Source organism: Salvelinus fontinalis, chromosome 18 (genome assembly GCF_029448725.1).
Source record: "Salvelinus fontinalis isolate EN_2023a chromosome 18, ASM2944872v1, whole genome shotgun sequence".
Classification (NCBI taxonomy): Eukaryota; Metazoa; Chordata; class Actinopteri; order Salmoniformes; family Salmonidae; genus Salvelinus; species Salvelinus fontinalis.
This window is the reverse complement of record NC_074682.1, coordinates 14,336,590-14,354,678: the sequence shown is the minus strand read 5'-3', so window position 1 is coordinate 14,354,678 and position 18,089 is coordinate 14,336,590. Positions and strand designations below refer to the sequence as shown.

Here is an 18,089-nt window from a genome sequence, read left to right as displayed (position 1 = left end):
ACCCGGACAATTGTGCGCTGCCTCATGAGTCTCCCAGTCGGGGCCGGCTGCGACACAGCTCGGGATCGAACCCGGATCTGTAATGCCGCCTCTAGCACAGGGATGCAGTGCCTTAGACCACTGCGCCACTCGGTTGAACCATTTGAATAATCTGACCATAATTCTATCCTGCTGAAGTGCCAGTGACTCCCTCAATAAGGAAGTGGTCAGATGATGCAGATGCTACAGGATTGTTTTGCTAGCACAGACTGGAATATGTTCCCGGGATTCACCCAATGGCATTGAGTATACCAATTCAATCACCGGCTTCATCAATAAGTGCATAGACGACATCGTCCCCACAGTGACCATATGTACATATCCCAACCAGAAGCCATGAAATACAGGCAACATCCACACCGAGCTAAAGGCTAGAGCTGCCACTTTCAAGGAGCGGGACACTAATCCGGACGCTTATAAGAAATCTTGCTATGCCCTCAGATGAACCATCAAACAGGCAAAACGTCAATACAGGACTAAGATTGAATCCTACTACACTGGCTCTGAACCACTGTGTGATCACGCTCTCCGTAGCCGATGTGATCAAGACCTTTAAACAAGGCCGCAGGGCCAGACTTCACTGACATTTTCAACCTCTCCTTGACCTGTAATACCTACATGTTTCAGGCAGATCACCATAGTCCCTTGTAACCAAGAAAGCGAAGGTAACTTGCCTAAATGACTACCGCCCCGTCGGTAGCCATGAAGTGCTTTGAAAGGCTGGTCATGGCTCACATCAACATCCCAGAAACCCTAGACCCACTTTTCATACCGCCCTAACAGATCCACAGATTACGCAATCTCAAATCGCACTCCACACTGCACCTTCCCACCTGGACAAAAGGAACACCTGTGAGAATGCTGTTCATTGACTACAGCGCAGCGTTCAACACCATAATACCCACAAAGATCATCACTAAGCTTAAACACCTTCTGCAACTGGATCATGGACTTCCTGACTGGCCACCCCCAGGTGTTAAGGGTTGGCAACAACACATCTGCCACGCTGATCCTCAACACAATGGCCCCGCAGGGGTGCGTGCTTAGTCCCCACCCGTACTCCCTGTTCACCAACGACTGCATGGCCAAGCAAGACTCCAACGCCATCATTAAATTTGCTGACGACACAATGGTGGTAGGCCTGATCACCGACAATGATGAGACAGCCTATAGGGAGGTCAGAGACCTGACAGTGTGCCAGGACAACAACCTCTCCCTCAACGTGAGCAAGACAAAAAGAGCTGATCGTGCACTACAGGAAAAGGAGGGCCGAACCCAATTCACATTGACAGGGCTGTAGTGGAGCGGGTCGAGAGTTAAGTTCCTTGGTGTCCACATCAACAAACTATCATGGTCCAAACACACCAAGAAAGTTGTGAAGAAGGCACAACAATGCATTTTCTCCCTCAGAAGACTGAAAAGATTTGGCATGGGTCTTCAGATCCTCAAAAAGTTCTACAGCTACACCAGAGAGTATTCTGACCGGTTACATCCCCGCCTGGTATGGCAACTGCTTGGCATCCGACCGTAAGGTGCTACAGAGGGTAGTGCATACAGCCCAGTATATCACTGGGGCCAAGCCTCCTGCCATCAAGGACCTAGATATTAGGCGATGTCAGAAGGTACAAAAAAAAAAAGTCAAAGACTCTAGTCACCCAAGTCATCGACTGTCCTCTATGCTACCGCACGGCAAGCGGTACCAGAGCGCCAAGTCTTGGTCCAAAAGGCTCCTTAACAGCTTCGACCCCCAAGCCATAAGACTGCTGAACAATTAATCTAATGGCCACCTGGACTTGTTGCATTGACACCCCCCTCCCCCCTTTGTTTTTACACAGCTTCTACTCTCGGTTATCTATGCATAGTCACTTTACCCCTACTTACATGTACAAATTACCTCAACTAACATGCACATTGACTAGGTACCGGTGCCAGTACCTCTTGTATATAGCCTCATTGTTATTAAGGGCTTGTAAGTAAGCATTTCACGGTAAGGTCAACACCTGTTGTATTCGACGCATGTGAAAAATAAAATTGTATTTGATTGTTTTAAGGTCAGGGGGCATTTTAAGGCTCTATAATAACAACACTGCCAATTGGTCAAAATATATGTTATTATTACACTGTTTTTATACAAATGTCATTACTGGTATTACAATGTCTAATTACTAGCCTAGATCTATCTATGATGACTCTCGGAGTTCAATAAACCCCCATATCCAATAATGACACCAGAACACAGATCATACGAAATATGAATATTCAAGTATTGTATAGAGTTCGGTTGATGCGTTTGTGGTTTTACAGAACAGTTCAATTCCCAAGTCTTACAGCATGAAAGTGATAACTCATAACAAACGCAAAGGTGCAATGTCTGAACATTTTTCATATTTTTATCAGGCAGGCTATTAATGCTTCCCAACAGACTAGGCTTAATATCCACTTATGTCTTGCCAAAGTGCCTCAGTGGAAGCAGATAAGAGCCCTTTTAAGTTAACAGAGGGTCTACCTTAAAAGGTAATTCAAATAGTTACATCGTGTCAAGGCCCCTTTAATGTACAGTTGCAACCAAATACACCATTGCACCTTTTGTCCCTCCCTATTTCTTCTAAAATAAGTTGAACTGTCACCACACCTTACATGGATTTTAAGTTTACGATTTTAATTCCTGGGTGCTTTAACATGTGTTTGGGGTTGTTGTCCTACTGGAAGACCCAAAACCTTTAATGGAGAGATAGTTTTTGAACACTGGGTCGAACATTGGATTCCAACACCTGATAATCTGCTGATTACACGCAACCTTTATTTAACTAGGCAAGTCAGTTAAAGAACAAATGATTTTCAATGAAGGCCTACACCGGCCAAACCTGGACGACGCTGGGCCAATTGTGCTCCGCCCTATTGGACTCCCAATCACGGCCGGTTGTGATATATGATGCCTTGCGCACGTTCAAACCACCCTGGAATGGATCAAGAAGAAAATGGAGTGGCCAGCGTAAAGTCTAGATCTGAATCACGTCCATAACCTATGGCGAGAGCTGAAAACAGCAGTTGGTGGAGGGCACCCCTCAAACATTGAAGAACTGGAGCAGTTTGCTGCTGAAGAGTGGGCCAAAATGCCTGTGGCAGCAAGATCATTGATGGCTCCAAAAATAATTTGTAGGCAGTTACCGTGGCCCCAGGGTGCTAATAATTTTGTCCATGCCAAAAACACTATTGGTTTTGCTATGTTGAAAATTCAATAACAAGGTGGAGACCAAAAGTTGTTTTATTATTACATTTCGACTTATTTTACTAGAAATAGGGAATTATTTAAGAAAAGTGCAAGGGCGCTAATATCTTTGGCAGCAACTGTATGTGCTGGTACTTATGACTCACAAGTAGGGTTGCAAAATTCCAGGAACGTTCGATACATTCTCTAGTTTTCCAGAAATCCTGGGAGGATACCGGTTTTCCTGCTTATTCATATCAAATTCTAATTGTATTGGTAGAGTACACATTTTGCAGCTGTTATTGCGGGTGTAGCGAAATGCTTATATTCCTAGCTCCAACAGTGCAGTAATACCTAACAATACAAAACAATGCACCCAAACCCCTAAAATGTAAATAAAGGAAATAAGAAACATAAGAACAAGCAATGTCAGAGTCCAGAATTGAAATATATGATTGTGTGTATGTATAGACAGTATGGACAGTATATGAACAGAAAAGGTGTGTACGGGCAGTAGTTACAGTGCATTCGGAAAGTATTCAGACCCCTTGACTTTTTTCACATTGTTACGTTACAGCCTTTTTTTATTAATTTCACCTTTATTTAACCAGTTAGGCTTTGGGGATGACCAGTACAATATACCTGCTGGAGCGCGTGCTACAGGTGGGTGTGGCTATGGTGACCAGTGAGCTGAGATAAGGCAGGGCTTTAACTATCAAAGACTTATAGATGACCTGGAGCCAGTGGGTTTGGCGATGGATATGTAGTGAGGGCCAGCCAACGAGAGCATACAGGTCGCAGTGGTGGGTAGTATATGGGGCTTTGGTGATAAAACGGATGGCACTGTGATAGACTGGCACTGTGACAGTTTGTTGAGTAGAGTGTTGGGGGATATTTTGTAAATGACATCGCCGAAGTCAAGGATTGGTAGGATAGTCAGTTTTACGAGGATATGTTTTAGAGGTCGACCGATTAAATCGGAATGGCCGATTAATTAGGGCCGAATACAAGTTTATAACAATCGGTATTTTTGGACACTGATCATGGCCGATTACAATGCACTCCACGAGGAGACTGCGTGGCAGGCTGACTACCTGTTATGCGTTTGCAGCATGGAGCCAAGGTAAGGTGCTAGCTAGCATTAAACGTATCTTATGAAAAACAATCAATCTTAACATAATCACTAGTTAACTACACATGGTTGATGATATTACTAGTTTATCTAGCTTGTCCTGCTTTGCATATAATCAATGCGGTGCTTGTTCATTTATCATTGAATCATAGCCTACTTCGCCAAACGGGTGATTTAACAAGCGCATTCGCGAAAAAAAGCACCGTCATTGCACCAATGTGTACCTAACCATAAACATCAACCCCTTTCTTAAAATCAATACACAAGTATATATTTTTTAAACCTGCATATTTAGTTAATATTGCCTGCTAACGTGAATTTCTTTTAACTAGGGAAATTGTGTCACGTCTCTTGCGTTCTGTGCAACAGAGTCAGGGTATATGCAGCAGTTTGGGCCGCCTGGCTCGTTGCAAACTGCGTGAAGACTATTTCTTCCTAACATAGGCAGCAAACTTCGCCAAACGGGGGATGATTTAACAAAAGCGCATTTGCGAAAGCACAATCGTTGCACAAATGTACCTAACCATAAACATCAATGCCTTTAAAATCAATACACAGAAGTATATATTTTTTTAAACCTGCATATTTAGTTAAAATAAATCCAGGTTAGCAGGCAATATTAAACTAGGGAAATCGTGTCACTTCTCTTGCGTTCATTGCACGCAGAGTCAGGGTATATGCAACAGTTTGGGCCGCCTGGCTCGTTGCGAACTAATTTGCGGAACTAAATACGGAATGGTTCCGGATTTCACTGAAAAAATAAACGTTTTGTTTTCGAAATGATAGTTTCCGGATTTGACCATATTATTGACCTGAGGCTCGTATTTGTGTGTGTTATTATGTTATAATTGAGTCTATGATTTGATATTTCAGTATGACTGAGTGGTGGTAGGCAGCAGCAGGCTCATAAGTATTCATTCAAACAGCACTTTCGTGCGTTTAACAGCAGCGTATCTTAAACTTTATTTTTTATATATTATTTTATTTAAAATCGGACGATTAAATCGGTATCGGCTTTTTTTGGTCCTCCAATAATCAGTATCGGCATTGAAAAATCATAATCGGTCGACATCTAGTATGTTTGGCGGCATGAGTGAAGGAGGCTTTGTTGCGAAATAGGAAGCCAATTCTAGATCTAATTTTGGATTGGAGATGCTTAATGTGAGTCTGGAAGGAGAGTATACAGTCTAACCAGACACCTAGGTATTTGTAGTTGTCCACATATTCTAGGTCAGAACCGTCCATAGTAGTGATGCTAGTCGGGTGGGGCAGCAAATCGGTTGAAGAGCATGCACTTAGTTTTACTAGCATTTAAAAGCAGTTGGAGGCCACGGAAGTAGTGTTCTACGGCGTTGAAGCTCGTTTGGAGGTTTTTTATCACAGTGTCCAAAGAAGGGACAGATGTGTACAGAATGGTGTGGTCTGCGTAGAGGTGGATCAGAGAATGACCAGCAGCAAGAGCAACATCATTTATGTATACAGAAAAAAGAGTCTTATTCTAAAATGGATTAAGTTGTTCCCCCCCCCAATTTACACACAATAGCCCATAACGACACAGCAAAAATGTACAAATTTTTGCTCATTTACTAAAAAACGTAAATATGACATTTACATAAGTATTCAGACCCTTTACTCAGTACTTTTGTTGACGCACCTTTGGCACCGATTACAGCCTCGAGTCTTCTTGGGTATGACGCTACAAGCTTGACACACCTGTATTTGGGGAGTTTCTCCCATTCTTCTCTGCAGATCCTCTCAAGCTCTGTCAGGTTAGATGGGGAGTGTTGATGCATAGCTATTTCCAGGTTTCTACAGAGATGTTAATTCGGGTTCAAGTCTGGGCTCTGGCTGGGCCACTCAAGGACATTCAGAGACTTGTCCCAAAGCCACTCCTGCGCTGTCTTGGCCGTGTGCTTAGGGTCGTTTTCCTGTTGGAAGGTGAACATTCACCCCATTAGGTGTGCTCTGGAGCAGGCTTTCAACAAGGATCTCTGCACTTTGCTCCATTCATCTTTCCCTCGATCCTGACTAGTCTCCCAGTCCCTGCTGCTGAAAAACATCCACACAGCATGATTCTGCCACCACCATGCTTCACCAGACGTGACACTTGGAATTCAGGCCAAAGAGTCCCAGCTTGGTTTCAGACCAGAGAATCTTGTTTCTCATGGTCTGAGAGTCTTTAGGTGCAATTTGGCAAACTCCAAGCGGGCTGTCATGTGCCTTTTACTGAGGAGTGGCGTTCGTCTGGCCACTCTACCATAAAGGCCTGAGTGCTGCAGAGATGGTTGTCCTTCCGGAAGGTTCTCCCATCTCCACAGAGGAACTCTGGAGCTCTGTCATAGTGACCATCGGGATCTTGGTCACCTCCCTGTCCAAGGCCCTTCTCCCCCGATTGCTGAGTTTGGCCGGGTGGCCAGCTCCAAGAAGAGTCTTGGTTGTTCCAAACTTCTTCCATTTAAGAATGATGGAGGCCACTGTGTTCTTGGGGACCTTCAGTGCTGCAGAGATGTTTTGGCACCCTTCCCCAGATCTGTGCCTCGACCTAATCCTGTCTCGGAGCTCTACGGACAATTCCTTAGACCTCACGGCTTGATTTTTGCTCTGACATACACTGTCAACTGTGGGACCTTATATAGACAGGTGTGTGCCTTTCCAAATCATGTCCAATCAGTTGAATTTACCACAGGTGGACTCCAATAGAGTTGTAGCACCATCTCAAGGACGACCACTGTTAACAGGATGCACCTGAGCTCAATTTCAAGTCTCATAGCAAAGGGTCTGAATACTTATGTAAATATTTGTGATTTTTTATAAAGTTGAAAATTCTCAACCTGTTTTCATTTTGTCATTATGGGGCATTGTGTTTAGTGTTGATGAGGACTTTGAGTAAGGCTGTAACATAAAATGTGGAGAAGGGGTCTGAATACTTTTCCAAATGCACTGTATATAGGATGAGCCTTGACTATAATACAGTATATACACATATGAAGTGGGTAAAACAGAATGTAAACATTCCCGACTGATTCCGGGAATCTTCCAACTGGGATTTTGGGAGAATCTGGGAATTTATTTTAAGTTCCCAGAATTTTGCAACCCTACTCATGAGTATGTGTTTGTTAATGCTACCGCATACACATTGAACGTTCCTTGGGGTTGGTGTGTACAGTACAGGCGTTGACTTCAATAAGCTATGATACCAGTGCAAAGAATGAGACCTTGGTCTACAATACTTTGTCATTTTGAATACCATTTCCTCTCACTTTTGAGTACCGATTAGTATGTAGAGGTCTGGAAGTGATATGAAAACACAGCATTAGCATGCTATCTCTCTGCACTAACTGTGCTGCATGTCACTATCAAGGTCTGTGATAGTGAACACTCCAAAACACACGAGGGGGGAGCACTTGCTCTACAATTACTGATCGCCAAAGAGGGCTATGACTTGGCAGGCCAGAGCATTGGAGGCCAGAACAAAAGCCATTCACCAGTTCTGGCATGCAGTGTTAAAAAGGTACTGTACAACTCAGAGAGCTTTTCAAAAATATGACTTGGCCTCTGGGACAGAACTCAGACCGGCAGGCCTTTCATATCTTTATGTTCTAAACTACTAGGACAACTTATAATACTTATGTTTTGGGTCCTTTTTCATTGAACGTATTGGATGTGTAAGCTTTATTTAACTAGGCAAGTCAGTTAAGAACAAATTCTTATTTACAATGACAAATGTACTAACAAAACAAAAACGCACGAGCTGAACTTACATTTTCAAATATCGCACTTGAGGTTTCTCCATCTTCAAAGTTAATGAAAAAAGCTAAACAATCACTAGCATGCAGAGGCCATAATGATCTAGTTATGGGAACCTGCTTACTCCACACAAAGGTGAAACACTACAGAGAGAGACTCACTTGAATAATTGCTCCCAAGCTAGCTGCTTCAAGGTTCACTGGTTTCTGCTGCTATGGCAGTTCACTGCTATGGAGTTTGATGGCATACATTTTATAGGGCGCTGGGCCTGGTGTTGTCGGGTGATCTACTCTGAAGCCACATCGCCTTGTCAGCAATCTGGAATTCATTACGATGTCTTATCTTCCTGCAGCGTGGGCTGGGGGCAACTCCTCCACCCAGCCAGCCAGCCAGCCAGCGTGTAGGCTAAACACTCATATGTCAGCTATTTCAGTGAGCTGAGAGTTGTTCTTTGGAAAGGAAATCCAGGAAAAGAGACTGGTGTGAAAAGAGATGTGGTCCCCATTGCTGTGAAAGTATCAGTAAAAGCAGGCTGAATCTTCACTCGAGTGAGTGAATTGACAGTGCCAGGCAGGGGTGCTGTAACTCAAGGGTGCTGTAACTCAGGGGTGCTGTAACTCAGGGGTGCTGTAACTCAGGGGTGCTGTAACTCAGGGGTGCTGTAACTCAGGGGTGCTGTAACTCAGGGATGCTGTAACTCAGGGGTCCCAACCTTTCCCCCCCAGGGCCCCTTTTTCACATAGCCACTAGCTTGATTTTGTTTCATTTGAGGGACCTAGGAAAATTGTTATTTTGAAGTTCCTTTCCTGCAATTCTACATAGTTTGACAAGGCATATTTTAGATATTAATTATTTTTAAATTACGGAAGGAAAATAAAGTCTAGACCCGAATAACCCAAATGTTATTCCGCTACCAAATATGTTATGATAATTTACATGAACCCTAAATTTACAGAAAGTGAATAGATCAAATGATAGCAACAGAGTCACACATTGTATAAGATTACTTCCCAAGCAAAGTCCAATTTATTTGACTTGTCGAATTTAGGTCGTAACTCTGCTTCTGACTGTCGTAGAGACCAACCAAATATATTTGCATGTGCACCAGCGTTGTGTCTTCCTAGGGTATTTTACCGCTTGTTTCAAGCTTAAAGCGTTACGGATATATGCATCATTTTAGATCTGTATAAACAAATCACAAATTGTAAAAAATAAAATGCATCAATACTGAACAAAAATATAAAACGCAACATGTTAAGTGTTGGTCCCATGTTTCATGAGCTGAAAAAAATATAAGATCCCAGAAATGTACATCCCTGTTAGTGAGCATTTCTCCTTTGCCAAGATAATCCATCCACCTGACAGGTGTGGCATATCAAGAAGCTACTTAAACAGCATGGCCATTACACAGGTGCACCTTGTGCTGGGGACAATGAAAGGCCACTCTAAAATGTGCAGTTGTCTCACACAATGCCACAGATGTCTTGAGGGAGTGTGCAATTGGCATGCTGACTGCAGGAATGTCCACCAGAGCTGTTGCCAGACAATTGAATGTTCATTTCTCTATCATTAGTTGCCGCCAACATTGTTTTACAGAATTTGGCAATATGTCCAACCGGCTTCACAACCGCAGACCACATGTATGGTGTTGCTTGTGCAAGCGGTTTGCTGATGTCAACGTTGTGAGCAGAGTGCTCCATGGTGGCAGTGGGGTTATGGTATGGGCAGGCATAAGCTACAGACAATGAACCCAATTGCATTTTAATCGATGGCAATTTGAATGCACAAAAATACTGTGACGAGATCCTGAGGTCCAGGTATCTGTAACCAACAGATGGATATCTGTATTCCCAGTCATGAGAAATCCATAGATTAGGTCCTAATGAATTTATTTAAATTTACAGATTTCCTCATTAACTGTAACGCAGTAAAATTGTTGCATGTTGCGTTCACATTTGTGTTCAGTGTGTGTATATATATATTTTTTTTCTTTCTTCAAATCAAATCAAGGAAGAACCCCACAAAATGTTGGCGCCCACTAGGTTGGAAACCCCTGCTGTAACCTATAGACCTAATGTATTATACTAACAACATCTGACTGGGGGGGGGGGGGAGGGGGGGGCTTTGACCACGAGAGATGACATCATAATAGTTAGTCTCTCTGACACCTGGCAGTTTACAGTGGGCCAGTGGGGTCTGCACTCTTAAGACTCATCCCTCTTAGAACAGGCTGTAAATTGGAAAGGGGGGTCTCCCTAACTCCTCCACATCTAATCTCAGAGCTGCAGGGCCCTTTGCAATGCCTGTCTTAAGCAGCATATGTTATATGAGGGGATTTGCCAACCTTCCTCCTCCAAAAAGGTACAAATGAAAACCATCAGAGAGAAAGGTTGATACATATTTGAAGAACAACTCGGCAGAGAGTAGGCTGGGCTATATAGTTGGACAGGCTGCCATCCACACTGATTTTACAGACTTTGTTGACAGGGTCTGTTTCATTGTGCTTTCAGTCAGGACAAAGTGCAGCACATCCCCACGCCCTCACAGGCTGAAACATTAACTCACGTAGCTGCCTGACACCTCAGGGCTAAAAAACATATGTAAATCACCCCTAACATACTGCAATACAAAGCTGTGAAGGGCTTCACTGGCCGGTCTGAATAGAATACAATCACCGTCAACTCTGAAGCTTGCTGAGAGGTGGGCTTGAAAAAAAAAAAGAAAAAAAAAAGGTCCTAGAGTTTTTGAGAGTACAAAGATGGGACTTTGACGTAGAAACAAACTGCATTTTCAGCATTAAATATCACTGTGTGCATTCACACCATACAATTCCTTACAGAGCAGAACACAAAGCCTTGTGTTCAGATAATGGCCAGGGGCCTCTAGGGGACCCAAGCTGGGGAAAACACCCCACAGGTTCAGCAATATAACCAGCTCGTCCACTCTGACAGTCAGGACAATATTTACAGATTACCTCAGCCCTCTGCAACTGACGACTAAAATAACAAACCTTATCACTAGGTCAAGCCTTAAAGTGCTTAATCCTGCCACAAAAACATATTAGTCCTAGTTCCCAAATAACATTCTGAGGGAGAAGACGAATGATTGTTATTTTGTGCAGGCAACAACAATCTAACCCAAGACATACTTACACTGAACTAGATGCGGGGAAAGGAAATGCAATAGCCAGGACACAAACTCAACAGAAAGCAATTGAGGTCAGGTTTTCCAGAGTAGAGCCTATACCATTTGGCTACTGAGCAATGGAGATTGAAAACAATAAAACACGTCCCATTTAACACGCAATCAGAACTGAGCAGGACAACTGCATCTAGAAGCATCACTGTGTATGTTCTACAGATGCTTTCATCAACACGGAATATATAAAACAGGGAATATATCAAACAGAGTTGCATGTAAAGCAAATTCCAGCTCAACACCAAAAGAACAACATCAAGGAAATCATCAACTACTAAGATAAAACCCAAAATCTGAACCAACGTAATTAACCATTAAATGAGCCAGCGAACTTCCCTGCCAGGGTTGTCTACTGAGCTTTGACAACACCACAGGGCTCAAACATGTGGTACAAACTACATAGAAGCATTGATTATGGGGTAAATAACAAATGTGTAGATTGCTTACTGTAATACGACTGTAGACTGCTTAATTAAGAAACTTGAAGCTTACACAAAAGCATGTTGGAAATGTGACTGGGTGAATAGCCTGTGTAAGGTTAAGCAATTTTGTTACAATTGTCTTTAACAAAAGAGGCATGCAGATCATAATTTCACACAATTGACTGTATTCTAATAATATTATTTATTTATCGATTTGGGTTTACATGAGTGAATCCTTACTTTGTGTAGTCTCCTTTGGCCTCCTGGGAAAAAAATAGCACCCTTATTAGTGAGAATGATGATACAACAAGTAGCCTACTAGCCTAGAGGATTTCACCAGCAATAGGCCTATGTCATTGCAAGTCTTGCATGTTCATTGGGACAACGCGAACACTTTTTAATCTCACTCAGTGTTGAATAGCATTACAGCAAAACATATAATTGCACGCTAAAGAACTACAATCATTGTAGTAAACGATTTCAATATTAAAGTGAAAACGTAACTACTACACATCTCTCAAAATAAAGTCCCGAAACCCTAACCCTTTTTGTAACAGCGTGCATGCAGTGTAGATTCAGTTTAGATTCAAATCGCTGATGAATGACAACTCCACAAATTTCAAAAAAGTAATTTACCTGCAAGGCGTAAGCAGCTAATTTGAAAACGTTTTCACTCTCCACTTCGATGATCTCCTGTCGTGAAAAAAAAGGAAATGGCAAAATTATAGGGTGGAAAAACAAGTGTACCGCATTCGAACAGTAGCACTTGACTTGAGGCAAATCTCATTACCACCCGTACCTCCGCTCCACAGTTACCGACTGAACCATTGTCACTGAAAAGTGGGTGTGCGTGTTTAAGGTTGAGTCGGAATATTAGAAGAGTTTTTCATATTCTTCATCCACGCTCGAAACGAATTATTGTTATGTTTATAATAACATAGAACGAACGTGCATACAATAGTTACAAAAAGCCAGTATAATCGCAGTTATATATAATTTCAACACCCTTATAATCAAAATGGTACATTCTGAGAGCAGGTTCACGTTCCTCCAGTGTCCCGGGGAAAAAAAGTTACTCCTGGCAACGCTGGGTCACTATCCACAAAATACACGTATCCCATAACGTATTTATAGTGTGTATGATATCAAATGGATTTATTTTAAGTTCAATACAGGGTTATGAATTGGCGGTGTACGTGAAATGTTTAGGTCAGTCGATGGAGGACAGGGCGGTGCTGTTGTTAGCTTGCTAGTAACGTTATCCTCTAAAGTAGAAAGGCAGACTTGCGGCTCAAGATGTAAGACCATCTCCGTGGCGTGGAGATGATCAAGGGCGCGTAAATACACGGGTAGCCTCCCAGATAGCAAAACATGTACCCCCTATCACATCTGAACTATTGGGAATGGGATCTATCGTTTCCTCTTAAGTAATTCAACAACTGTAGGTGATAAACAAATGCAAATGGCTGTTGGCTACTCAGACATACTGATGTTATATATATATATATATATACATACATATATATATATATATATACACATATACATACATACATATATATATACACATATACATACATATATACATACATACATATATACATACATACATATATACATATACATACATACATATATATATATACATATACATACATACATACATATACATACATACATACATACATACATACATACATACATACATACATACATACATATATACATACATACATACATACATACATACATACATACATACATACATACATACATACATACATACATACATATACACACATACATACACACACTGAACAAAAATATAAATGCAACATGTAAAGTGTCCCATGTTTCATGAGCTGAAATAAAAGATCCCAGCAATGTTCCATATGCACAAAAAGCTAATTTCTCTCAAATGCACAAATTTGTTTACATCCATGTTAATGATCATTTCTCCTTTGCCAAGATAATCCATCCACCTGACAGGTGTGGCATATCAATTGGCTGATTAAACAGCAGGATCATTACACAAGTGCACCTTGTGTAACAATAAAAGGCCGCTCTAAAATGTGCAGTTTTGTCACACAACACGATGCTGCAGATATTTCAGGTTGAGGGAGCGTGCAATTGGCATGCTGGCTGCAGGAATGTTTAGCTGTTGCCAAAAAATGTAATGTTAATTTCTCTACCATCAGCCGCCTCCAACATCTTTTTAGAGAATTTGTCAGTACGTCCAACCGGGCTCACAACCGCAGACCACCCCAGCCCAGGAACTCCACATCTGGCTTCATTACCTTCGGGATCGTCTGAGACCAGCCACCCGGACAGCTGATGAAACTGAGGTGTATTTCTGTCTGTAATAAAGCCCTTTTGTGGGGAAGAACTCATTCTGATTGGCTGGGCCTGGCTCCCCAGTGGGTAGGCCTGGCTTCCGACTGTGTGTGCCTATGCCCTCCCAGGCCATCCAAAGGCTGCACCCCTGCCCAGTCATGTGAAATCCATAGATTAGGGCTTAATGAATTTATTTCAATTTACTGATTTCCTTACATGAAATGTAACTCAGTGAAATTGTTGCGTTTACATTTTCGTTCAGTATAATTCTGTTAAGTTTCAAGTTTTATTTGTCGTATGTACGGGTATACATCGTCCAACGAAATGCTTACCTTCTTGACAATGCAACAACAATAAGAAAGCAAAAGATACAAATACGAACATAAAGTAAATGGCAGTAGAATTGACTAATACATTTTAGCATATGTATAATACAGGAGGAGGAAATAATGCAATAGACAGTACGAGTGCTATTGAGGATCATTATTCAATGCATCTGCCAAAATCAAATTGCAATAAAAAAAGCAATTGATGGTCAAAGGTCAGCTTTCCAATGTCAGACTAATAAGGGAAGTCAACAGTGGGTGCAGCACTCAACCCTTTACAATCACTGCTAGATAACACTACTTTATTTTACAATTCTCACATGTGTGTGTGTGTGACCATGTAATATGTGATGTATGTGTACATTATGAAATGTTAGACCTGTTCCTCCAGCTGCATTATCCAACATGTATGGTAGCCTAGATGATTTCCTCCTTTTGGTTATCTAATAGTTTTACAGCAGCACAGCTCAGAAATTGATTTCTGCTAGTCTGGATGAGCTGTGTGTGGCATGGGAAATATGCACAGGCCTCAGAGAGAAGAGGCAGTGAATCAGGATATTGTTCTTTTTCATGTTGGTACAGTGCAGTGTTTCCAAAAGAAAGCCCTAAGTCAAATGATATTTTGAAGGATTAGGGAACTATTTGGTACTCTTGGAGAAAGCCTGAAAGCCATCATTGTGTTGAAGAATTTTGCATTAGAGTAGCCTACATAAAACAAAAGCAGGAAAGTCTCTGAAGTCAGCAGTCAAGTGACTTTAACCCACATTAGAAAATAACTCTGTAGAAGAATTACTATAAAGACTGTTTTTGAAGGAGCTTAAAATAATTGATAGTAATGAGAGTGGAGAGTGTCCAATCAAACAGCTAGTCCTTACTGTCTTGTGTAAATGATGTGTAGACATAAGAATTTTCTGGCCACCTACTGTGTTTCTGGCCCACTTGCTTGTTATTTTAAGATATTGACGTCTGGAGCCAACTTTCAGTTCCAGCAGCCACTCATCCTATCAACTAGAATTCCACAACAGGAACATTTGGCTTGTAATTACATTTGTGGGATTATATTTTCACTCCTCAAATGATCACAGGTCAAACAATTGGTTTATGTCTGAGCATGCAGTGGAACAGGGTAAGCACAATATGTGCCTTGGCATGGAAATTGAAGGACAAGCTATGGAGGGCTGACTCGTGGTAAGCTCAATAAAATCATATTGAGTGACAAATGTAAGAAAAGTAGTTACATCCACTTACATTAAAGACTGACGATTTGGCATTTAGGAAAAACAGCTCTACTGTTGTATTCTCTTTCAAGAATGTTATCTTCTCAATATAAAACCTGCAAAACACAAATAGACATGATGTAATTAAATGGAGTACTTGAATTAGGTGTAAGGTAATGCTCCTGGTTGCCTACCCCAATTTAAGAAGTCGTTCATATTTCAGAATATTACATTAGCACCATCTACTGGACATGACTAGCTACATGTGGTCAGGGTTACAAGTACCTCCTATCAACACTGGGGGAATGAACAATGTAGTAGCTCTTTGAGCCTAGGCAACATTTATAGAGACCTACTTTTTTTCCCTCAATGGATTTTCAAATAAACCTAATAGACTAGTTTGCAAAGAGGAAGGGTAAGTCAATGGATTTAAGAACATGTAAGACACACTGTCAAAGCCTCAGCCTGATGGTAGATGTGGTACACTATAGGGTAGCTGGCTGGTACAGTATGGGGGTCCATACTGTAGGCTACCAGCTGAGAGAGAGAGAAAGTGAGAGAGAGAACCCTCACCTGACCAGGAATTTGAGCTCCATTGGACCAGTCTTTTTAGTGAAGTCATGATCCAGAACCCTGCGATCCAGCTGGAGCCAGTTACTCTGACCACTTGGGAAGGATACAAGCGGATTTAAAGGGTTATAGGCAGAATGCATTATCATCACCACGACTACTCTGTTCAAACTCATGTTACTTACAACAGATGCTATCTATTTAACAGTGCTGTCAACTGCTAGACTAATACAAAGTTCTCTCTTAAGTTGCATCATTTCAACTTGTGTCATGGAGATGCAATCAGCAGCATGGAAAAAGAGCTAGACTGGTTTGCACCCATGTACAGTATTTTATATCTGACACCAACATATTGGACATATGTCAGTGAACTAGAATGTAGCTAGGAATTGTACATACGTGTCATCGATGAAGAATAGTCCAAAATACTCCTTCTCCTTCAGGTTAAAGTGTGAGGACACCAAATCTAACAGATCCCGGGACAAGAGCTTTGGCTAGGAAAATGAAACCAGGTAGAGTACAAATTAACACAAATGCATGAAGTATCCACACTAGAGAATAACGACAATTAAAAGTACAGAGGTTGAGTTTGTGTAGAGGGTGCGTACCTACCTGGACCAGCAGCTCCAGCTTCCTGTCGTCCAGGAGGTGCACCTGGCATAGCCGGCCCTCCGTCATCTGTGGATGGGAACAGACATGATGAGATCCCAGACAGCATGGCGACACTTTCACGACACCCAGCACAGCGGCTACTACACTCTCACTCTAGCACCACCATCTAATTCCTGGTGTCTCCATGCACTGCTGAGACCCAACCAGCGGCACGGCAGCTACACCCTACATCCATGACCTTCCTCTCATTAACATGAACCAAATCTAATGATCCGAGCCTTTCCTCCCATGTAAGACAAGAAAATGTATAATCTACAGTATAGCTGTTGAATAGATGAATGGATTCCTTTTCCATTGTCCAAATGGATGTTAGTGTTCGGGTGCTGTCAGCACATTTTACAGGTGTGTGTGTGTGTGTTTGCCGTATATTATTCCATGTCCTTGGGTGAGATGAGTGTGTGGAGGTGTTTGGAGTGAACGGCACGTATTGGGCATTCAAACTACTGTTGGTGATATTGTTGGTGATATTTTAAGACCCATAATGTGCTTTCCTTATTCTGTTACTTCTGAGTGTGTAGATGATTAAGGACATTTGTTTCCAACACAGTTGTAAGAAACAAGAAAACACTGAATGGTCAGGTAAAATTGAGAGACAAACAAAGAATGGCCATGTAAGAGGTCTGCGAAAGTTGCAGGGAAACCAGGGAAAGGCGATGCACAGGATTCGTGTCAATGTTGACTCTCAAGGCTGCTTGACACTCAGGAATGTGGCAAAGAAGACGACATTTATTTCTGTGACTCGTTGGAGTGAAAAACATGTGGCTCCCAACTGGCTTGGCTGGCCTCTGTGGTGGAAAGTGACTGTCACGTTAGGGACCAGTGACCACAGGGTGGGAATAGACATTCTGGGCTGATGTTAACTACAGTCTACCAGAACATATTGTTCCCGTCACCACAACAGAGCTGTTTTTAAGCTGTTATACAGGCTACTTTTTTGGCTTTGTTTTTGAATACATAAAACCTAATTGAAATTTACTCACTTGTGAGCATGTCTGGACCAAGCATTTTAATTACTGTCGCGCAAACACAAAAGTATGTAAACTCCCTTTTTTCTAAACTCAAAGTGTAGTTTTTAGGCATTTAAAAAAAACAAAGTTGAGTCATTATTTTCCTTGAGAATTCAAGCCCTTTCCGAATGGTTCAATAGCCCACCTATACAGCAAAGAACAAAAACACAATCATGGATTGCTGGATGACGATCAAATTCTTAGAGTTTTTGTAACA

General features: G+C 41.8%; 1 protein-coding gene across 7 annotated transcripts in view; it reads right to left on the bottom strand.

The window, feature by feature from the left end:
• LOC129815020 (FERM domain-containing protein 4B-like) overlaps positions 1-18,089 on the bottom strand; it is a 61,456-nt gene that overhangs the window by 17,319 nt on the left and 26,048 nt on the right. For 6 of the 7 annotated variants that reach the window (XM_055868280.1, XM_055868281.1, XM_055868282.1 and 3 more), the window contains exons 2-7: positions 16,806-16,871; positions 16,593-16,687; positions 16,197-16,289; positions 15,655-15,739; positions 12,383-12,439; positions 11,987-12,009 (exon numbers count right to left, since the gene is read on the bottom strand). In XM_055868280.1, coding sequence (XP_055724255.1) covers positions 11,987-12,009; positions 12,383-12,439; positions 15,655-15,739; positions 16,197-16,289; positions 16,593-16,687; positions 16,806-16,871 — 419 coding nt within the window. Of the gene's footprint in view, positions 1-11,986; positions 12,010-12,382; positions 12,440-15,654; positions 15,740-16,196; positions 16,290-16,592; positions 16,688-16,805; positions 16,872-18,089 lie in introns of those variants that run through there. The other variant, XM_055868284.1, reaches the window with a different exon arrangement.